The sequence below is a fragment of the Pezoporus occidentalis genome, unplaced genomic scaffold (assembly GCF_034315485.1).
Source record: "Pezoporus occidentalis ecotype Australia unplaced genomic scaffold, CSIRO_AGI_Poc_V1 ctg155, whole genome shotgun sequence".
NCBI classification, from domain to species: domain Eukaryota; kingdom Metazoa; phylum Chordata; class Aves; order Psittaciformes; family Psittacidae; genus Pezoporus; species Pezoporus occidentalis.
In genome coordinates, this window is record NW_026913372.1 from 1,256,541 (window position 1) to 1,280,876 (window position 24,336).

Below are 24,336 nucleotides of genomic sequence, written 5' to 3' on the forward strand. Positions count from 1 at the left end.
GTGTTCAAGGCCAGGTTGGACAAGGCCTTGGGTGATATGATTTATCGTAAGGTGTCCCTGCCCACGGCAGGGGGGCTGAAACTAGATGATCTTAAGGTCCTTTCCAACCCTAACAATTCTATGATTCTATGATTCTACAACATTATAAACAAAATATGTGTATGAAGGAAGAAAAAACATTAAAAATTGCACTGCCCCTCTATTTACTCTTTTATCCCGATCCATAAAAATATTATTATAACTTGTAAAATATCTCTGTAAAAATTGCATTTTCACCTCATGTGTATTCAGTGATGTGTGGTGATTTCACTGGTCAAAATGCAGTTTTACTTTCATTTGATTCATTACAGGGCCAACACAACTGCACTATACTACGTACTCTAATCTTTGGGCATTACTAACAAAATCAGTAGTTACATTTCAAATTAAATATAAGTGTGTGAACTACAATATGAAATTACAAATTCTGCAGCTAGCAGGGCTTGTGTAACTTTTCTTGTTAATCTTGCTTGGTCTCTGATCACAAAGTGTCAGCTTAAAATAAATAAATAAATAAATGCTTTGGATTTCTTAGTCAAGCACATTTTATTTGCTAGTTACTGAGAAAGAAATGTGTAATTTCATAGCTGGTTTCATAGTTCACTTTTTAAAGCAGAACTATATTTGAGAAACATGTTCTCAAAGAGAAAATTTTCTTTGTAAAGAAAACATCTTGTATCACTAGTCTGTTTAATATATATCCTTAGGATGACTTAAGTGAACACCCCACATTTACCTAGCACAGGCTGCATCACTGTTATTTGCCTTCAGTATTATGCTGATGTAAACTTCCTAGTACAAATGTAGTTTTAGTAAGATTCCCCACAGCAAAATGAAGGAACATAGCAGAAGAATGAAAATTAGTGCCCAACAATAGAAAACACAGCAAGTCCACCCAGCTCTCCTGTGTGTTAGCTAATTTCTATAAAGGCTTTATGGTCATTCCTTGCAAACACTGCACTTCAAGCTCCTCTAATCTGGAGAAGTATGGTGTCAGACAGCAACCTGCAAACAGCCCTCTCTGGAGGCCACAGACCAGAGGGTACCTCTCCATCACAGCAGCAGCTCTGACAGTGAATTATACCATTGCTACCTGATACAGAATCCTCCTATGCAGAAAGAGTCATACCTGCCACTGGGAAACGGGGGGAAAGCCACGGACTTCAACTTCTTGTCTTCTGCGGCTGTTAAGCAGTTCTTTACAGACTCTTCAAGCTGCTCTTCACACTTGTCTGAGCCCCACTGTGGGATGTGACAGTGGATGACAAACTTTGCCGCTAGGCCGCTAGACTGAGTAAGTGCAGCTAACACAAATGAAAATACAACATTTAGTTTTGAATAGAAACCACCCTGCAATGACCTCTCAATCCAACATACTTTCCTAATTACATCAGTTCTCCAAAGAAATACATTAGGAATTAAAATATGCCACAATGGCTCACTTGTAATCATAATGTGACTGTCTCATCATTACTTTTGTGATCACTTATTATTTCTTTGGAGACCAAAGAACACAGGGTTCATTTGTTTAACACACAGTTAATATTTTTTAGCTTTCTCATTAAGCATGACCTCTGGATTTTGCTTTATGCAATGTATCAAAACCTTGCACTGAACACGGTAACACTGATCCCCCAGTAGGCATTTCTGCAGTGCTGTCACACCCTTATCTGAATGCTTTTAACAAATACCTGCATCAGCATTACAGCTCCAGAGTGTTTGGAAGTAATACTCAGACCCACTTCACAGTTGGGTAACTTCAGACAACATGAAAAATCAAAGATGTTTGCTGAAAGTCTCCATGAGTTATGACCAATTAGGAAGCTAGATTAATTTTTCAGAAAGCCTAATATCAGTTTGCTTTTGTTGCAATTGTGACCATTAGCACTTCTGGAAATGTAGGTCTTGGGAATCCCAGGTTAAACACCCCAAAATTAGCTGTGTAATTAGAGTCTAAGGATGAAAAACTTGGATTTGTTCACTTGTCCACCATCACACAGGAATTCTGTGGCAGGCACAGAGGAATTCTGTCTAATGCTTCACTGTGGTACTGAAATTTCAACCAAAGAGAAATATCAGGCCTTTACCAATAAGAAGCAAATTGACTGAAAACACAGGTATCCTGTGAGCAGCACTTGAATTCAAGCCCACTGACTGGAGCTCAAGTGTTTGCAGCAGACCTGCAGTGATTAACAACCATTTATTATCACTTGCCCCCCAAAACAGAAGGGATGATTTCAAATACAGTAACAAAATGCAGTGCTTGAGAGAATACATTTTCCTATCTATTAAACTAAGATTATCTTCCTTCCTGGGACTGCCTTAATAGCATAACAGGAATCTATTACCCAGTTAGTGATTTTGACAGAGAAAAGTAGTTTACTTTGACGTTGAATGCAAAAGTGAAACAAAACATCTTGTACAAAAATTTCCCTGTCATTTTAGACTATAAAACTAGGCTACTCACTTAGGAAATTTCCAAAACTACACTATTTAAAGCATTTAGTTTCTTGAATATTGAGATAGCAAGCCAAATAAGGCACTAGAAGATACACTGTAACTTCTTTCACCTGCCTTCCAGCCACCTTCAACACCTTTATTTTGTTTTAACTGCTTTGATTTGTCCACAAAGGAAAGGAGGAAGGTGTACAATCTCAAGTCCCAAACGATGCACTGCTAAAGATGTGTTAAATATTTTGAAGGGAGCTCTTTGGTAATTTGTATTTCTGTAATGTAGCTGTAGTGCCTGGGAGAAGTACTGCAATTGCTCTTCCAAAAACCATGCCAGTTTCAAAGATCATGTCACATCTTTGTTTTCGAAGTAAGGTAATTATTTGGATTATAATCAAATATGCATAAAGCAAAGTAATTTATAAACTACCGCTGTTCTTACACCTCGTCTATTAGACTGAGAGCCATTTCTGATTGTCACTACAGAATGCAGCATGAACAGGACAGGAAAGATGGCACATCAGTGGCAGCACAAGTTTTCCTTAAATTTTGGACTCCCACAGACAGAAACTGCCTAAGACAAAATAATCAATCTGCTGTAACTTATGGTAGCACCCAGAAGCCCAAAGACAAAATCTGCACAGGACACAGGAATCCAACTCTCTCCTCCCCCCAAGCAGGCTGTCCCTATCAGCAAGAGCTTCGAAACAGAAATATTTACATCACACAAGCAAAAGCACATATATAATCAAGGACAGATCAGAACGTCCAGACAAAAGAACACGTGAAATAAGCTGTTTCCAAAAGAGAAAAGTACTGTTTCTTTTTACCTTCAGCAACTTCCAAAGGTCCTTGAGATTTGCGAAGCTCTTTCACTGTTTCTAAAAACTCCTTCCCTCCAGCCTTTTCCAATGCCTTGCCTGCAAGGACACAGAGCAAAAGGCCTTGGCTTCAAACTATCAAAGTGAAAAAAAAACAACTCTATTTAAAAGAAGAACACTGCACACACATTATCCTGTTTCCCTCTATCAGCAGCAGCTGTTATTTACACTTACCACTCTATCCAGCCATAGATGAAGTTTACTTTTTACTGGTTTTGAAAACCCCTGTATGTTATTACTGGAAATCACTTTAATATGATTATCTGTAAGAAGACTATCTTACTCTGACTTATGGCTAAAACAGTGAAGAAAGAGTTTTTCAGGACTCAAGATTTTGAGCCTCCAAAATCAACTCAACATACACACCCTACTACTTTCTGAAATAAACACAATTGGAATGTCACTGAATGTCTTGATGACTGACTGTATGAAACACTGTTCCAAAAGCCTGCTACTAGATTCTGTGCCTCTCTCTGCAACTCACTGAACATCCTTTTTACTCCCTATTGCTTCAATTTCTGTATTTGTACACCAACAGTAATAGTATTTCATTATTTCACATGAGCAGTATGAGGTTTTGTGCACAAGTATTTCTAAAGTATGTAAAATCCTACAATGAAACACATAATTAGAAGTGTTATTAGTATCTAATTTTTGACATGGATTTTTCAGAGGCAAATGTAAAAATAATCCAATAAAGACCACAGTAATTATTATTTACACCTTTGCTGCTCATGTGCTTCAACAAATTATCTGTGTTTTGATCGCTGTAAGGCATCATTAAAAATAGATAAATTAGCGATTAGCCTGTTATACCTAGTCAGATCCAGCCTGATTTTCAGAAGTGTTGTAAGTGATATTTTATGGCCTGGGGAAGACTCAGATGAAACAGGATGGGATCTCAGCAGGCAGCTAGTAGACCAGCTACTGTTCCAACTCTAGATCTGTTTTTTCTGCTTGTAGCAAAGCCTCACCTATTTCCTCCTTGAGGTCTATTTCAGCAGTTGTAGGGTGAACAATGCCTTCTACTTTCATGGAGCCAATATGGCTGATGTCACTCTGTGTCAAAGAAAGCTGTAAAATAATACAGGGGAGTAAAAAACAAAAGTAATGTTAGCGTGAAATCATTTTCATACAAAAACACTAAAATGAAAGAAGGCTGGATTCAGTCTTTCAGAGATCAGTAGTTTTATTGTGGTATGTCTGATTCTGATTTTTAGCCATTAATTAATTAATTTTTACACCACTTAGAGTATTTTGCAATATGCCCACAGGAGGAGCATAGGAGGGCATCCAGAAGAAGTGACTGCTAGAAAAATTCATGCTGTAGCCTCACACTTTGGAAAGAAAAGGGGAACTCTGGAATTGCTTTTGCTTCAAGAAAAAAATAGTAATATTAAAAAGCTTTTCTCCTATCAAAACATTTGCCCCCAGTAAACTACTGCTGGGGGCTCAGAAGAAGGGCTGACCACTATCCTGATCTATAATGGCTTTGCAACCCAAGTAATTAATTACCCTTTCAGTTCCTGGTATAAACAAGGAATGCTTTACCCACCCAAGCATGCGGGTATAGCAACTGATAAAAATAATGAATAAGACTTTACAGCTGCTAAACATGTGCCCAGCACACCTCACTTCTTCCAAAGTACACTGCAGTATGTAAATCCTAACCAGCACAATAAGCACTGCCCATTTTAGAGAAGAACGTGCACAGATTTTAGAGGAACTTAAAGACAGAACTGAACAGAGGAGATCCAAGCTTTGTCTACCTGGCCAGATAACTGCTTTTAGCAATCTTCTGGATTTAGTATGTGTCTGGTACATTCTAGACCACTGCTTCAGCAAAAGAATTCAGTCCACCTGATCCCATAAGCTCTGCTTCATACAACAGTGTAGACATCAGTAGAGGGGGCTTAAAAAATCTTGACTATACCTCCATAGTTAAATCTGTAAGAAAAGCTCCAGTTTCATTCAGAGGGTCCAAAAACTAAAGAAGGCAAAAATCCCTCTTCTTCTTCATGAGAACAGAGGAAAAACCAAACAAAACAAAGGGACATACAGTAGGCTGGACACCAACGACATGCAGGCGTTTTGGTGGGGCAGTTTTGTAATTCTGACTAAGTAAGGAGTCCCTGTCTGTGCTGAGATGGAGAAGTAGGCATGCCCTGCAGCTCTGGTGAGGTTCTCAATTTGAACTTCAATTTGAGAGAGTAGCACCCCACAGCCCACTTTCAGATGGAGCTCCTAGGCTTCTGGCACAAACCAACATGTGGAAGCTCTGGGTGATCCTGCGACCTGGCCCAGAAATACTCTTTTATAAATAATAAATTTGGGACCGCTAAGGGAGAATCTAGAAGTTTTGTACTGGTGTTATATCAAAACCATACTTCCATTTATGCTAGGCTCCATTGCTATGATCAAAATCTGTTATAACTTTGTATTACCTTTTGTCCTGGCACAAGACTCTTGGAGGACAAGATAGTGAAGCCATCCCCGGGTCCATCTTCAGATGTTGAATTTGAAGCTCCTTCTTTTTCATTGTCCTTCTGTTTATTCTGTTTGAAGGAATTAAAAAACAAGAACTCTCAAAGGGAAAAAATAATAAAAATCAACATTTTACCGTTATTCAGAAATTGATAGATTTTATCAGTTACTATACATCTCATCTTTTTGGATCAATATATTATTTACAGCCTTTTAATCTCCAAAGACTATGTAACAACAGGTCTTTCCTGTTTATATAATGCTGAAACATCAGTTGCTCATCTGAGGCATTACATATGTTTGTAGTCGCATTAAGAGTCAGTGCGTCCACATCCATCTGCAGTTTTATTAACAATTAAGGTCTTATTCATGGGTGGAGGTGTGCTGGTTTATTTTTAATGCTAACAGAGCAGAGCTTGTACTAAATCAAACTTGGTAATTTAGTAACCGACTCAAATGGTCCGATCTGAAGGGAAAAAAATAGCATCATGATCTAAAACCCCCATAAGTTTCAGCTAATAAATCACAGATCTGAATCCATATTGACAGGAGCAAGCCATCATACCTACATACAAGCCTGACAAGAATGACAAAACAAAATAACTAAGAAGAACTTTGAATGCAAAATCCCATTTGTGGGACATACCCCTTCATGCAGGCTGGCTCCAGGAGTAACAAATCTGCTTCTACCAGGACTGCAGAAACATCACGTCTCTCAGTATTTGCTTTAAGGTATGTTAGGAAGCTAACTCTTCTTAACAAGTTCCCAATAGTGTGTGTGCACAATTCAAAGTAAGGTGGTAGCCGAGATCAATAGACAGGCGCATCCTATTAAGCAACTCTGTTTCCTTTTTAAAAGTTGTTTCTGGATATTCTTAGCTATGGAAATGTATTAAAGCCTAGAGGCATCCAGAAAGATATGCTTAACACAAGTTTGAAAATCTTAGGTCAAAGCTTAATATCATTTAGTCCTACCTAATTAAAACCGTAGTGTTTTAAGATGCAGGCACTGGAGCACCGATCTGATTACTGCTTTACCAAATTAAACCAATTTGTATGGTGACAGAGGATTAGCAATTGTAAGGGAAGGTGCAGTGGCCAAGTTCTGATTAATTTCTTCTTGCAACTCTTTTAAAACAACATTAAAAACAGCACACCTAAGAACACATGAATCAAAAAGCTTGTCAAAATGACATTTATGCACCATGTTGAGACAAGCTCTCTGGATAGTGAAAAATCTTCAACAGCAACCCAGTAATTGTACAAGGCTGAAGGTGTGACAAGTCTCAAGTACAAAATGTTTTAAAATACAGCTTCCTTTGTTTAAACTCTAGAGTTCACTGCCACACAGTGTGGAGATGAACAGATTCTAAACTGTTATCAAGAAAGTACTGCAAAGGGTGACATGTAAAAATCTAAAAAGTTCCCTCAAAGTTTTAAAAACTTTTGCTATGAAAATAGATTAAAATACTGTGTTTGCCTTTATTTCTAAAATTTAGAGGAAAAATAACCCTGTTGTGTCTGTTATCAACTCCTACCTCCCATTTCTAGCTGTTCCAAACAATGCTGAAGCACTAATTTATTCCTCCTAATAATCTTTTGATCCACTGCCTCTCCCACACCTCTGAAATCCCACATCTGCCTCATTCTTACCTTTTTGGGTGTCCGGGCCTTGGTAGATTTTGCCTTCTTCCCACTCTTTTTGTTCACCATCGTTTTCCTTCCCTTCTTCTCAGGAGCAGGTGAAAGGATGGTCTCAGATTTGCCTTTGGCACCCCGTTTCTTGGCTAGAAGCTCTGGCTGAATTCTGGGCAGGACACCTCCACTTGCAATAGTCACACCTTTGAGCAACTGCAAGGAGAAGCAGTGTAAAGAAGCACATTACATATTCTCTTAGTTGGCATTCAAGCTATTTTTGCTGACTACATTACACATACGCAAGTAGACCCCACACTTCTACAGCATTGCACCTTGCCCCTTTATCATGAAGAAAACAAACAAACAAAAACCATTAAGGGTTTTTCTCAGGACATCACTGAGAACTCCATTACTTCACTGGTCTCTCTTCCCCTGCTAGTCTTTCTGCTTACCTGTCTTCAGTTCCTCACACACAGTGAGTGAGGGTAAGAGAAGATAAGTGCCTGCAGGCTACTTAAAAAAAAACAATAAAAAAGAAAAACCACACCAAAAAAAAAAACAAAAAAAACACAAAAAACCAAACAAACAAACAAACCAAAACACAAAAAACAAACCCCACCAAACAAACAAAAAAATCCCCAAAAGCCATGTTTGCACCACAGTCCTGCCCAAAGGACTGGTTGTAAATCCCTTTGGTAGGAAAACAGATTCAGTGAAAGCAAGCATGAGTCTGAAGAATCTGCTTTGCAAAGGTGAACAACAGGAATGGGCTGTGATATTACGTAGTGGATAAAGTCTGGCTAACTCCTAATGGACACCACTTGATCTAGCCCCCAGTTTAGAGGCCAGTGACCAGTGCCACAGAGCAGGGAGTAGGCTAGTAGTGTTCGCATGCTTTTCCCTCTCTCTTGGCCTTTGTTTTGACTTTTCAGTCCCTCTGACTGGGAACAGGGCTAGATGACTTCACGGGCACCATATTTTCATTATTTAAAGCAGTCAGATAAAGTGCAGGAATTTTTTAGGTGTGAATGATGTCATACATCTTCACATGAGGCCAAACAAGAAGACATACTCTGATGCTGATGGAACCTTTCCAGCATCCCTGAATGCTGCAATTCACAGCCCATGCCATGATTTCTCTTCTGTTAAGTTCAGCAGAAGTGATCTGCAGAGTCAGCACTGTAAACCACAGTCTGGTTGCTAATGGGGCTTGGGCATACAGACAGGGAGTCAGCCCTGGAGGGAGCAATAGTGAGTGAGGGAGCCAGATCTCTACCCAAGATGGGCCTCTCAGCCAACATAAAACACACATTTCTACAACTTTTGAGAAAAGGTCTTCCATATTCTTTAAGTATTTAATCTCCCAGAGGAAAAAATGAAGCCTCAAGTTCACCCACTTCAGCAGGACTCACAGACTACAAAAGAAGCAAAATCTATATCGGAGAATTTAAGATGAGATATCAGAAAACCTTTTTTTGTCTGCTTTTATTGAGGTGGGCACAATCTTGTTGTCTTCTGCTACAATAATTGTGTTCTTATTCATGTGTCAGACTGAACTGTTTCTAAATTTCCATGATACTAGCTCCATTCATGCCACAGCACTGAAATGTAAATGGGTACCTGATTCAGTTCCTCATCATTTGCAACTGCCAGGAGGATGTGTCTGGGGGCAATTCTTCCTTTCTTGTTGTCTCGTGCTGCATTTCCTGCTAATTCTAGAATTTCAGCTGAAAACACATTGAGATAAAAATAAGTAACAAAAATGCAGTTTATGTACACCTTGTATACACATTTTACATTCCTTCTTCATACCCATTTGCCTTTGCAGGGGTGTTTCTTGTTTTAAATGGTCTTTGCTACAGAAAGGCAGAAACCAAACCACACTCCCTATATTTGTAAATTGATGTAAAATCATTTGTCCTTCCTAATTCCCTAAAGGATAGCTAGCAGAAAATACGCTAAGGTCACAGAACTTTTTACAAGTGCCAAGTTAGAAAAAAATCACCCTATAAAAATGTACATCAGCAGTCCACAACTGAGCAATAGACTGTAAACAATAAAAGAGTAAAGCACGCAATGAAACCCCAAACCTAGTACAGACAGTTCTGACAAAACAGCAAGGATTCTCAGGACCAGGTAAGACAAAGGCTGAGGTGCATTTAAAAAAGCACTTGGAAAGCCAACAAACCAGCCAGGCAATGCTGCTATTCTGCATTAAAGGGCATTGAAAATCTGTGAGAAACTTCATTTCAGAACAAGATATAAGAGGTTCGACTTAGATGCAAGCAGAGACAACGTAAAAGCTTCAGAACATGAAGTACTGGTAGAAAGTTTCTTCTACACCTCTGGGAACAGGAAGTAACTTCTAAAGTATTTTCTCTGCATCTGCAGTAATATTTATTCTGTGATTACAGCCACTGAGCTTTTTCTAATTGTTATAGAGGAAACACAGACACATCTTTCCGAGTTTATTTGATCTGTAGCAGTATAATCATTAACTTACATAGTCTGGCTCCTACTCAGAAATTATTTCTCATGTAAGAACTCTACTGAAACATTGAGAAGGGAGGAGAAGCGAATGTTTTGCTCCAAATAATCATAAAAATATTATTCACACGTTCTTTCATTTTAAAAGTATCCAGTGTCCCTGTCCTCTGTTTTTTGGGGGTTTGTATTTACATAACAGGGATAAGAAAATTACAGCCCATCAGTGTCTTTTTAATGATATTTCACTCCTTTTTATAAGCTAAATAAAGAACTGTACCTATTCTTAAAAAGAACTTTAATAAAAAATCTAGCTGAAATCTACATAATGCTCTCTGGCTGAAATTCAAAGGATTCACTATGAGGTTTAGCTCTCAATTCATACAAGCTTTAAATTTCATTCAGTTAGAATGACAAAAGTACATACTTGTCATCCAGTTTTCACTACTACACAGCATACATATTTAACTGAAGATGTAAAAGCCATTTTTTAAAATCATGTGCATATTCGTGGTGAATTATTTAAGAAACAGCCAGAGTCTGTTGAAAATTTGAATAATTATTCATGCCAAATTTCCAAGAAACATTATCAAATTTGCAAAGACAAGCATTTAAATGTTACAAAATAACAGAACTGTGGTTATGATAGCAAGGGCACTGCAGTGTGTGATCGGGCAGTCAGAAAGTGTATCACACCACAAACACATGCTCTGCCTACATTAAAAGTTAGGGCAGCAACCTCAGCTCTAGCATTTCATAACTCTGAAGCATCTGACTTGGACTTCAAAGAAGGAGACTGAACAGAAATCCTGCATAAGCCAGCCATATTCACCCCAGCGGGGCTGCGGGGCTGGAAGCTTCAGACCCTTTTCCCAGACCTCTGCCAGTGGAGCTAATACAGCAGCAGACAACAGGCACAGATTGCCATCCATTGTGCAGACCAGCATAAAGCAAGAAAAGAGACCCAGACTTCTCCAGTAGATTTTGCAGGTGTGTGCTGATAGCAGAGGAAAACTGCATCAGGGAAATAAAAAGGCAACACATACTTACCTGTGCGGTAACTGAAGTTCTTTCAGATGTGCCAAAAACACACACATCCTGCTACCTGTGTGCTCACCCCAGTCCCCCAGGTTCTGAGTCCTTTGGCCAGCAGCATCCTGATGGTGCACTCAAATGTCCTCTGCCTAATGTTAAGAGCAAAAAACGCAGAACACTCAAATGCCAGCCATCTACCACAGGACACCAGAAAGAAAGGAATCCAAGGCAGAGATGATGTATGGCAGATTGTGAAATATACCCATAACTTATCAAAGGATGCCAATTGTTTGCATAGGTGAATAATTGCCTTACTTCCCTTGAATGATTGTTTATATGCATACTTCTCTGACGCTGGAGGCAGGGACTTAACAGTCTTAAGAATAATAAATGGCACTTGCAAAGTTCAACATCAAATCTGGAGAGTTCAGTTCTCACAGCCTCTGCTGGTAATAACAGATCCCTAAGGAAACTGCTTTACATTTCAAGTAGCTCCAGCTGAGGTTACCTACACTCATATATGAGAATGTATAAGAATATAGGTCCTACAATAAAGTCCTGTAATATATCAAGCTATCTTGAAATCAGGCATCTTGATATTCTCAGACATGGTTTTACTTTATATGCTTTTAGCAGCAGGCATTAAAAACTAAAATAAAATTTGAAAATAATCTTACTTCTATCAAGATCCAAAATGCAGAAAAATGCCTTCCACACTGGAAGCGTAACTTCAAGTTCAGACATCTTAAATGCAGATGGTTACAAGCAAACTAGCTCATCATATAAACTCCACAGTTTACCCGGGCCTCAGACAGATGTCAAATGCTGGTCAACAGGGTAATGCCCGGAACTATTCACTGTCTCTATGCGACACATGGTATTTTAAAAGGAGCCTTTCTCCTGATTGATAAGCACCTGGGACCAGGGAAGAGCATAACTGTATTCCAACTATCCCAAGCAGCAGCCAAGCTATGACCTGAATGAGATTACAATTTGTTATCCTGTGACATACAGAAAAAAAAATAGATGTTTCTTTAGCTGACGGATCAACCGATTTGGCAGTGTCTGGGAACTAAAAGCATCCTAGCCAGGCCAAAGCTATTTGTTCAGCTTAGCTCTGCCTGCTTTTGTGAAGTACTCAGCTGAACTGATAAGAAAGGTGCATACGAACTACTGATAGCAGAACTGGAAAGATTGCAGACAGGTTGTTTTCCACTTCTCCTTCAGGTTAAATTGAAACGGTTCCTGTTATGCTACCACATACAAATCTACCAGTAATACCTTTGCTATGAAAAGATAGCAAAGGTATTTTGTCCTTTGTCCTCCATTTGCAAGTGGAAAAGTATTTGCTTGATTTGTCTCTTGATGGCAGATGAGCACAACAGACAGAAGAGTATAGCAGTTGATAACCTTTGAAGTAGGAAGTATTTGCTGGTGGTGTGTTCTGCCCTAATTTAGAGAAGATGGCTTACCACTGACACCTTCCATGAGTTCCTCTGACCAGCACACCATACATATGTCTTCTGCTTCCTATCAAGAGCCATCTGCATTCTTTGCCTACGTTTTGGGAAGGTGCATTATGGGACACATGCAGTTGATGTCTGATTTAGATGATGATAACTGCAGTTAGCCCCATGCACATGCAGAGCGTAGCCTGGCATGCATCTGTTGCAAAGTCCATAAATCCAACAGGTTTGAGGCCCATTTTTCATGGAGTTTTAACTTTGAAGTCTGTGGAGCCCAACACTGTTTCAGCAAACACAACCTTCTGGATAGGAATTAAACTGCACATTTGCAATATGATTTTCAAGCCTGAGATATAAAACAGCATAGAGAGATTCTGAAAAGAAAAAAAAAAGCCTTAGAACACTGATGAGATCTTCCTCACATCCTCATCAGTTGAGGTCAAAGTACCTCTTTTTGAGATACATTGTGGTGATAGCTGGCATTTTAACAATGGGGTTGCTAAGACAAAGCCCAGATTTGGCATTGATAATGGCTTTGGTGCTCCCACAACCAATTCTGCACACAAGGGGAAAAAATGGGCATCTAGTGGCTTGTGACAAAGAACTCTAACATAAGCCAAGAGGCAGTCTGAACCACGTGGCATCCTGAATAAAGATGCTCAAGACATACATGCACCACTGGATGATGCTAGTCAAAAGACTCAGTGCTTCATGGCAACACAACTATGGGCCATCAAGTGACCACATGCACAGCTGATAGCTCACATGAGAACTGCTGGACCATGCTAGGCCCTGGATGTATGCAGTCAGACAGCTCTGGTCCTGTTTGACCCTTCTAGCCTCATACACCCAGTCATGACTTGCTTTCCCAGCTCCATAGCCTATTCTCCTTTCCTTGACAATCCACACCTGAAACTTCTATCTCAGTTGCCCTTCCTGGACAGTCTCAATTTCTCCTATCTACTCTTCTTAGTTGTAGTAATACTCAGGCTCAATCTTCTTTCTAGGTTCTTCATTTTCAGCACGCTCTCCATTCAGTCCTTCACCCGTGCCCTACTTTTCCAACTTACCTTCCAGCATCATGTCAGGATTTTTAGACACACCTTCCCACTGGCCATCAGTTCAGCTTTCCATTCACGGCTCTGTCTCCGGCATCAATATTCTTCTCCCATCATCATGATCTCCCCAGGTTATGATCTGTTCTCTTTCCTTCTAGCACCAGTGTGGAACCTGTTCCCAGTCTCCTAGTTTGCTTATTCAGTTAATTCCAGCCTGCCCTTCCCACCCCATGAACAGTAAGTAGGATTAGCCTCTCCTTCAACTCCTTCCTATTCATGTACTCCCTGCCGTCAGTTCCAGACCCTCTTGCCACCCACCTGTGTGGCTTCTGTCTTTAAATCAGAAAGCTTCCTCCCCTGTCTGCCCAGGACCACTGAGACCACAGAAAGCCCACTCCCTGCTCTGTGCTGTGACCAGGATCAGCCAGGGACAGCACTGAGAGATAAAGTTCTTCTGAGCACCTGCAGCCATGGGCTGAAGCACCCTCAGCCACTGCGTGTTCCATGAGCAATCCTGTCACATGTTGGTGCTGAAAGGTTGAGGCATGCTCTGTCACTCTAAGGACACAATGAATAGACAGTCTGGGCAGCACCAGGTGCTGAGAGAGGCTGGAACATGCTCAGGGAGGACCAAGTCTTTGGAGATTTTAGTTGTTAAAATCAGAGAAATCTCTGCTGAGCATAAGCAACCTGTGCTTTTTCAAAGTTACAGCTTGGCCAAAGAGAGCAGATTTCTCTGAGATGGCAAAGACTGCCATTCCCCTTTCATAAAGCATCAAGTCTCTGCTCAAACACAGACAAGCACACAGGCATTTAGAGAAGTTCTCAGTAATGTGTTAACATAGTAGAAAAATACGGTTTAACCTGGCTTTGTGAAACAGTTACAGGACCAAATGCCCTTACTCCCACCCTACCAGGTCTATGCTGAAGCAGTTCTCCTGTACTCAGGCTTTCAGCCGGAGGAGCCATTTCATAGTTGCAACTCCGTGACAGAAAACTGGAATCTGCAATAGGAAGTATCAGATAAAGCTAATAAATGTTACCCATTTGGCATATAATACCCCTTTTGACAACAGCCTTGAAAAGCACAGTTTCTAAAGGCTTCACAAAACTAAAGACTACATTCACACAAACATAGAGGGTTTGATGTTGCAACAGTGGTTTTTAATTAAACTATCCACCTTTGTAATCTTTTCAAACAAAACTCTGGGTAGAGCACAGAAACTTTGGTTTGGAAAGACCACTATCCACAAGCAATAGGTGTTTGTTCAGAAACATGACTCCATCCTATTACAACATATACAGGGTTGGGACAAGATCGGGCTCTGCTGAGCCAAGCAGCTTAAAACAGCATTCCCTTACAATTTACACAGGCCCCCAGACTACAGATCTAGCAATTTGCTTTCCTGGTTGACTACACATTCTTTTTCTCTAAAACAAAGTGTAGGCCCACACATAATCTGCCCTTACCATATTAAGGATTTAATTCAAACCGCACTTACTAGCCAGAAATTAAGCCAAGATATACATTGTTCTAATTCAGGTAACAGGTAAACAGTGCTGCACTATGTGTTACAAAATGATGACTGTAACTCAGTCTACAGTACCAAAGTGCTGCACATACTAGATGTGCTGTTGACAATTATTACACCTTGTAATAATTGCCAGAGCTCAGAACAAGTATCCCCAAATGTTTACACTAGAAACTCCTTTGAATGCTATGGATCCCTGTGGAGGGGGAAAGCAAAAAAAAAATACTCCTCTACAGACTGAAGGCCAGCAGAGTCATTCTGCAGCATGTTACTCAGTTATGGAAGTTACTGCAGTTTCCAAACCCCATGCAACATGGCTTTCATCTTGCAATACCCCGACATCCCGAAGTCTATAGATAACTTCTAAACGATCCACAATTGATGATAAAGTAAAGCAAACACACCTTATTATAGAGAAGTTCATATTTATGACATTCCTGAAAAAGTCTGAACCACCACTAGAAAATATAAGAAAGGTGTATCAACAAAAACAAGATCAAAAAATCACTGTGGTAGAACAGGGGAGCTGCAAGATGAGTCCTCCATCTCCACCTTTCCCCCTAAGTCCCTGCACCTCCTGAATCACGCTTGCTGAGCAGCACTCTGGTGAAAACTCTGCAAGCTGAGCACCACTCTGTTGCAAACTGCAGCAAGCTCTGCAAGCCAAGGACTTCCCCAGTACAGCACAACTGCACCAGCTCCACCGAGAGACTTCTGCAGTTACTGGAATTCATTTTTAATGTATGAAACTGGATTGTGCAAATATATGTATGTTCTTAATGAAGTAAAATGACTTCTCCAAAATCACTGAGAACTAATCTTTCTCTATGATCAAATAAACTTAATATCAATGTTTTTTCTCACACAGTAAAACGATAAAATCAAATGAGCGGGAGAAACACTCATCATCTTGGATTTTGATTCTGCTTTTCAGGGGTGTTTTGTTTTATTTTAAAACCAGCTAGCTTTCTGGACTCAGCTCTTGAAGGAGCTGCATGTGAACATAAATGCAACCTTAAACATTTTGTTTGCATTTCTTTCACATAAGCAATACTTTCTCACTCCAACTCCAGAAGTAACCTCACAAAAAAAAAAAAAAAATCAATTATCATCCTGCAATTAATCAGCAGAAACGTGGATGTTTCCATAACATGCTATTAGGCATCCTCAGAAATTTAGTTTTAATAGTGAAATTATCACTATTTCAGATTTTGAAAGAAAAGAGTGCTTTTTATTGTCCAGTAACAAGAACAGGCTTTCACATGTAAAAAAAAAAAAAACCAAACAAAAAAAAAAAACCAAACAGAAATGTTTACATAAAGACTGCATGCTGTTATATTGCCAACCAGGCTCCATGCAAGTTTCTTCCATACCACTCTGGAATAACTACGCTTCTGAAACACAATTTATTCAGCTAACTTCATCCAGGCTCATGACTCCTCAGTGATTCTCTAATGCACCTCAGTCTTGATCTGTAACACCTAAATAACCTGAACCAGAATCCTCTCTGCACTGGACTTTGTAACTATTGGCTAAGATGCTATTTTCCACAATTAAATAAGAAAGAGCAGATACGATCATAGACCAGTGAAATATTACAATATACATCACAGTATATTGCAGTATATTGTATCACCATGTGACATCTGCCCCTTCTTCTGAGGTAAATTCCAAAAAGGGAGGGAAACCTCAGGGTATGAAGGAAGATTTGAACCCTGAAAAACTTTTTTTATATACTTAGGCAAGCCAAATGAACAACCTCCATATTTCATAACACTTTAACACTGTTCTGCAAGGAGAAATGCAAACAGAGAAACAAAGTTTGCTCACTTAAAAAGCACAACAGGTACACAAGATGAGTTTGTGCTCTTTTGTTGTATTCAGGTGTATCAAAAGCCTAATTCATGTCAGTTTTCTCTTGGATTGAAACTACCTAGATGTGACTCATCACTCTGCAAAGCAATAAAAAAATAATCCTTCCAAGCATGGTGCCTCTAAAGGAGAAAATTTCCATCCTCAGCCTCTTCAAGAAGCATATTTATCTTAACATTTGAAGTGAATTTCAACAAATCAGCGCTGCACTTGCAGAGCCTGAGTTTCAGAAGTGCTGAACATGATTGTATCTCATTCCATGGATATCCCTGGCTTCTCTGTGTGTGATCAGCATTTCCAGGATTAGGTTCCTGGTTTACCTGCTAGGTACTCTATGACGGCTGCCATGTAAACTGGTGCTCCAACACCTATCCGGTACTTGTATGTTCCCTTCTTTAAGTAGCGCATCATTCTCCCCACAGGGAAAATGACACCTGCCCTGCTTGAGCGTGAGAGTTTGGATATTTTCTTCTTCCCACTTCGGCCCGACATCTTGTAGCTTTGTGCTTTTCAACTGCTGGTGATTCTTAACCCCTTGCTCCAATCCAAAAGCTGCAAGACAAAAGAAACAGGAAGGGTGTTCAGCATGTGCGAAACAGCTTTAAACATTATCTCATTCTTCCAGAAGAAAAAAATCCAAATCCAGTCTCAATACCTGTTCAAGCTGAGGCATTATTCATTAAAAGCTGGATAACTTGAACATTTGCTGTAACTTTTGATTACTGCTCTTTCAGGGTAGCAATATCACAGAAAAGCAGCTTGGATTATATATATGTATAAAAAATAATAAATAATATGGACATTAAATGAATTTAAAAAAACAAAAACAAAACAACCAAACCAAAACCAACACACAAAACCACACCAAAACAAAACCAAATCACACCAAGACAGACTTCCATTCTGACTGTCAAGTTTAGCAAGTCATAAACAGCTGAGAAGTACTGGCACAATGGACAGCATTAAAAAAGCTGAAAACCAGACACTGGTGCCACCTCCAAGTAGAGAAAGTTGTACTGCTTTACAGAAGATAAACCCTACCTGCTTTTTTTTTTTTTACCCTACCCTAATTTTATCATAATTTGCATTTTAAATAGCCTTAAAAAATAGAGAAAAACAAAAGAGAAAAGTTGTTTGACATCACTGCAATCCCTTGGGAGCAATCAACATTCAAACAAGAAACACACAGAAATCTGTGTTTCATTCTTAACCTGCTTATTAAAATCAAATGCATATACAAAGAGTGTCACTTGTCCCATACGAAGCCAGACATTCCCAGAAACCAGCTCATCCATAACACCCAGAGTCAAGGGTTGGTTACTAAGACAACCTAACTTGAACACTGGTTTTACTTACGATATCAAGGAAATAAAATCAACACAAGGCCTCAGGGATCTATAAAACCCTGGTGTGTCCTTGGTCCATCAGCCAGATAATGTTTTCTTTCTGCATGCAATATATCATCTGGGCATGATAACAGAAGTTGGGAAAGATTATACCAGTAAACCTATCAGACACGGACACCTCAAAATTGGTGTTGCTCATCATCCCATTCCTGGGAACTGCCAGCCTGGAATCATGAGCAGTGGTAAAAGAGCTCATGAACTGCCACTTGGAAGTGCTGATTAAAGGCAATGGCCACTTCAAACAGACACAAGTAGAAAAAAGTCCCAAGCAACCCATTAATTGCACTGATGCAGAAGAAAAAACCAGTTGTGTAGGACAGAGAGTGATTACTAGGAAGCAGCTCCACTGATTAGGACCAGCATGCTGGGGGGCAGGGGAGGGGGCAGAGATGGGGAAAGTGGAAAGAGCTGTTGTGAAAAGGCAAATCTTGCATCAAGGTGTACAAGCAAGAGGACAGGCAGCACTAAACTGAGGAGCTGTGTCCAACCCCAGATATTGCACTTCAGGCATACACAGCAATGAGAATCCAAAGGAGGGCAGTAAGAACAATCGGAAGGTGAAAAGAAGCAGGGAGACATGATAATAGTCTTTAGAGATTCTGCTTCAAAGGTGGAGGGAGTAAGTGCTCCCTATGAAAGTGACAGAAGAGAGGACTCTTAGAAAAGCTGTGCAGCAGGGAGGAAAGCACAGCACTGGGCCTGGTCAGACAGGGAGGTGCCAGAATCCTCCTACCAAGACAACTTTAAACCAGTTACAGAATGTATGTCAGAAATGGCACAGGCAGGCCTTGATCTGCCTGGGGATGGAGGCTGTACAAGGTGGTCTCTTGAGGTTCCTCCCTTCCAGCCCTCTTGCTAAATGAAATTTGCAATTTGTGATAAACCCTTTATAAATTTTCAATTCATATTAAGCTACCAATTAACATTAATAAAGTGTCCTTTTCAGTTTGTGATAACTGACATTCAAATTGATGACTAAATGAAGACTGGGAATTAGGTTTCTAGCCATCAGAGGAGCAAACTTCTGGAACAGCCTTCTCTCATGAGTAATACGTGCAACATTAACTCATTTTAAGGTGGAACTTAATAAGCACATGCACTAGGTTGTGATCAGATTCCTGCAATTCCAGTAGGGCAGTTTCATCACCCCAGAGTTCAGTCCAGCGCTGAAATCACTACAGGGAGTACGGATACTACAACGAACCATGTATCAAAATAATATTAAGCTGACCTCTGATATATTTGCTCCTGTAGCACCAAATCTCAATTGCCTGTAAATCAATTGGGAAAAAAAAAACAATCCAAAGCAAACATCATGAGATTAGATAACATCCACAGAAAATACTGTAGTTGAACTTGAACTCTGTGATAGAGAATCAAAACATATTTGCATAACTAAGCACACCACTCTGGGGCATGCTATTGCGTTACGTAACTTTTTGTTTAATTAATCACTTCTGTTGTCTCACTGAACTTTCTACCCCTGTCTACCCCCCTTTATTTTTCCCTTCTCTCTCACAGCAAGTCTCAGTTTTTTTCCATGACTGCCAAGGCAACCTCTGGAATCCCAGACATTTTTCCAAACACACTGCAGCAACAGATCAGGTATGTTTGCAGAATTAAGTGAGAACCTAATTACAAAAGAAGTTTCAAAACTCTGCTAACACGCTTTCTCTTCTTTGCAACTCACATGGACCAGGGTGTACTCGGGAACCATATACACAACAGTGTGTTCCTGCCTCATCTTGAACGCTGTGGGAGGCAATTCTTGGTAGAAAGCCAAGCTGTGGCACAGTCACACCTATTAAAATACAGCTCCTGTGGACCTGGCTGAAGAAATGTGGTACACTGCGGTTGTCAGCTATCTACACTAGCCACCTTGAACAGCAGACACTAAGCTCAGGTGACTGTCAGTCTTTGGAATCTCCAAGTTCTCTTGCACAGAAGAGGTATACCCGGTCTGCAGCAAGGCCTAGGGGTTCAGATCCTGCTGAATCATTCCTCCCACAGGCAGGGATTTGGTTTACTTTGGAGGAGGGACATCAGCTCAGCCCTGACACAGTTACACGATGCACTCACCTGAACTGCTCCGAAGCTGCCAACAGCTGAAGAGCTACAAGCTGTTCTCTTTGGGTGACACAGCTAAGTTCCAAAGGTTTATCAGCTGGAAAGCACTTGAGCCTACCCACTGGCTGATTCATCCTCTCCAAGTTTGCAAGTATAAAATACAGCCTCCATTAAAAAATAGAGCCATACCGTTTATGAGAAGTCCATCCTTGCTGTGTTGTAGAACTGCATCTATATCTGGCTACCATGACATCATGAGGCTTGGGCAATTTAAAACAATTAGCTTTTCCAACCTCTTAATTGGTCACGGCACACTCCTACTCTGCCATGACTCGAACATCCCTGTGTTGCTGTGGGGGATTTAGTAGCTACCAGATCTCACGGAGCTCTCTACAATAGCATGAAAATAGGGTAGACTTCTGCAAGCTGGGCTTTCCTCTGTTGAGCTGTATTATCTTCAGATCCCAAAGAATCCAGAAACATTTTCTTTCTGCTGCTGGAAAAAAGCTTTACCTCCTCACCTCTCTCAGGCAGTCTGCTTTGGCCGCTTGGAGGGTCTCTTCATCACAGGCACTACCACTCCATTTCCTTCCACCACCACCATCAGCAGAAGGCAATAACTGCTCCACATGGACAATGAAACAACAGAGTGCCCTGGAATATTCCTTTCACTGTTGTGCAATTTGCATCCCACATCACATCCAAATGGATCAAGCTTTACCAAAGCAACCTTAAAACCCCTTTCCAGTCCTTCCTACATGGATACGCAGAAAAGCAAAATCTCAGAATCATGTTTACGCAGTAAAGGCACATAATTTTCAGGGAACTAAGAGCAACTTGCAGACAGAAACAGACTGCAGCCTCCAAGTGACACTGAACTTGAAAAGCTGGCCAGAAAACAATTTCAGACATTACTATATTAAAGTCTAGCAAGAAAGCATGAATGCATATCAGAAAGTTTAGCATAGTACAAAATGCCTCAGATAAATCAAATCTAAATTTTTCTCAAAATAAAATCACAGAAAATGGTCAAAGAACCAAACTGTTGCAACACTGGAGGAGAAAAGTAAATTCAGGCTGTTCCTCTTCCCATCCCAGAACATACACACCACAGAGGCAAGCTAAGGTAACAGCTACACCAACTGCCAAATGCACACCAGCAACCAGTTATCACTAAATATTTGAGCTATGGTTGGGTAAACACACAGTCAAATTAAATCAGCTGGCATGGCAGCTTAACCTGCTGCACCTTACAGGTAGCTACAATGTAATTTGGCAGAGGGAATTTTGTACCGTGTGCCAAGTGCCCTCCCTCCGACAACTAGAGGTTCAGCAGCAGACACTGCACTGGGAGCTACACCAGAAGCTCGGACAGGCTGAAACGCTTGGGCATGACTGGATGCCAGCCTTGGTGGCCTGGTCCACAGAACCAACACCCCTCGTCTTTCCAAGGCTTTGTAGTAGAACCATTTCTACCAAGTTTATTCACCAATTATGCCTTGGGCATCATTTCCAGATGATTCACACGTGCTTGGTATCTGGAAATGTGAACTTCCAAATACTGAGGAGACTTGAACGCAGCAGGCAAAGGCTGAAGTCAAGGACATGCAGGACTATCAGCATGCCTGCACTTTCCTCAACTCCATCTCCAGATCTATATGAACAGCTAGGAGTTGACAAGTAACCCAAAGACACTGCATCTAGGTGCCAACCTTGACTGTATATTCATATTCAGAAGCCATATTGTGAAAATAACTCAGAAAAGCTGAAGCAAAGCCTGTTACCCGAATAAACTGGTAAGGCACAAGAGATGTGCACACACAGCACAAGTGGCCAAGCAGTACGTCTCCTGGACTCAACCTACTCCAAACCGAAAGACAGAGCGTGTCCCCACTGCAAGAAGCTTCACAGGCACCCTAAACCCCGAAAGACCCGGGTGTCCTCGCAGAGGTACCTTCCCTCACACACCGCGGGGGCTGTGTCCCCCACGGCACAGCACAGCGCACACACCGACTCTTCTTTTGACCTTCCTGAGAGCTGCCCAGATAACGGGGGGCCGACCCGGTCCCCACCGGGCTCCGGTTGCAGCCGCTTCAAGCCCATGCAGCCCGCCGTGCCGTGCCGTGCCGTGCCGTGCCGGCAGGCCGGTGCCGCCCGCTGAGGAGCACGGCCGTTAACCGCTCCGCGCACACCCCGCCCTTGCCAGCGTACGCCCGCCCCTCAGACAGCCGAGCCGCTCCTCTCGCTGATTGGCCACCGCGCCAACCCGGCCTGCCCGCTGGCTCGGAGGCAGCGCGCTGATTGGGCGGCAGGCGGTGAGCGATGGCGAAGGGGCTGGGACGCGCGGCCATGCCGCGTGCGCGCTCCGTGGCCAGCCGCGCAGGCGCCCTTAAGGCATGGCGGAGACAGGGGGGGAGTGGCCGTTTGCTTTCCCGCGCAAACGCTCATTTCCCCCCCCCCCATCCCCCTCCCTCCAGCAGGCTCATTTCCGCCGTCACGGAGGCTTCGCCGCTGCCTGTGAGGGGCGGCGGGGGCCGTCTTGGAGCGCGTCCCCGGAACGGGAAGCGCCGCGGCTCCGCCTGCCTGCGGGGCGAAGGGGGTGGAACGGAGCCCACGGGGAGGCCTCGCGTCCCCGCCTCCCCGCCCCCCTGGGGACGGCCCCTTGCGCGCGCCGTCGCCTCGCGTCCCTCCCCAGGGCCGCACACCGCCCCCTCCCCCCAGCGCCCCCTGCCCCTCGCAGCGGCCGCGGCGCTGCCTCAGCCCCGGCCGCGGTCGGTGCCGGTTGCGGACAACGGCAGCAGCGACGGGAGGAGGAGGCGGTGGTGGTGGACTTGGGTCGGGCGCCCGGGAGCGGGGAGAGGGAAGGAGAGGAGCGGGCCTCGCCGCAGCCCCGGAGCCCCCGCGCCGCCGCTCCCCTCACCTTCACCTGCCGGCGCCCGCCGCCGCCTTCTGCTGTTTCCTTCCTCTTTTTCCTTTTTCTTCCCTTCTTTTCCTCGTGTCCTTGCACCCCCCCTCCGCTCCCCCCTTCTCTCTTCGGCTCCCCCACCCCCCGCCCGCACCCTCGCTCCGCCTCAGCCGCCGGCTCTCCTCCCGTATTGTATGTTTCAATGGAGATGGCGGCAGCTCTTCTAGAGGGGGGTGGAAGGGGTTTCCTCCTGCTCCGCATACCGCCTCTAGGAGGAGTCACTGCAGCCCGGGCTTGCAACAGCCCCCCTATCGCTGCCGCCCTCCCAGGCATCGCGCCGCTCCTCCTTGCCCGGGCCCCAGGGCTGCCGCCGCTGCTGCCGCCTTCCCACAGGCACCCCCTCCCCGCCTCCTCCATCGCTGCCCACCCCACGCACGCCCAGCAGAGAAAGGGCTCCCCTGACCCCAGACCGCGGGAGCTGCGGGGCTTGCAGTGCTCGGGAGCATAAAGGGAAAATGCGTAGTTTGCCATCCTTCTCACAGGGTGAAGGAGTTAGGAAACGCAGAGGTTTCTAGGGGGTCCTAGCTTGGGCTGATCGGCAGGGATGGGTTTTGAGGTGCCCTCCGCACACCCTCCCTGGTTTTTGTTAGGGAGGGAGCCGCCCATCCCCATATCCCAAGGCAAGGTGACCTGCGCCTCTTGGTGCGGTGCATTTAATCCAAGTGTTGCAGCATCCCCGAACTGGCTTAAAACGACCGTAACAAAGAGTACTGACAGCTCTTTGTGTCTTGTTGCATTGGAGCGTTTATAGGCGGTCACAAGCTTTTCAACTCAGCCAGGAAGACTGCAAACTTAACTTGCTTTCTAAATGAAAGCTGAGGTGGTTTTTGTTTTCCCCACAGTTACACGGATTCAAGAGCTTGAGCTCCAAGACACGCAATAAGTGATTGTATTACGAGTCTCACAGCGCGTCCGTTGGCAGCGCCAAATACGTGATGCAGACTGATGCAAACAGAAG

General features: G+C 42.6%; 1 protein-coding gene across 7 annotated transcripts in view; it reads right to left on the bottom strand.

The window, feature by feature from the left end:
• LOC134160034 (core histone macro-H2A.2) overlaps positions 1-23,576 on the bottom strand; it is a 30,327-nt gene extending 6,751 nt beyond the window's left edge. Inside the window, exons 1-9 of one of the 7 annotated variants that reach the window (XM_062611642.1) lie at positions 23,473-23,576; positions 17,261-17,492; positions 9,114-9,220; positions 7,509-7,706; positions 5,816-5,926; positions 4,346-4,445; positions 4,188-4,239; positions 3,321-3,410; positions 1,169-1,281 (exon numbers count right to left, since the gene is read on the bottom strand). In XM_062611642.1, coding sequence (XP_062467626.1) covers positions 3,323-3,410; positions 4,188-4,239; positions 4,346-4,445; positions 5,816-5,926; positions 7,509-7,706; positions 9,114-9,220; positions 17,261-17,432 — 828 coding nt within the window. In that variant the 5' untranslated portion in view covers positions 17,433-17,492; positions 23,473-23,576 and the 3' untranslated portion in view covers positions 1,169-1,281; positions 3,321-3,322. Of the gene's footprint in view, positions 1-1,168; positions 1,344-3,320; positions 3,411-4,187; positions 4,240-4,345; positions 4,446-5,815; positions 5,927-7,508; positions 7,707-9,113; positions 9,221-17,260; positions 17,493-17,595; positions 17,618-20,425; positions 20,446-23,339 lie in introns of those variants that run through there. The other 6 variants (XM_062611641.1, XR_009963408.1, XM_062611637.1 and 3 more) reach the window with 6 other exon arrangements.
• Positions 23,577-24,336: the final 760 nt, after the last annotated feature.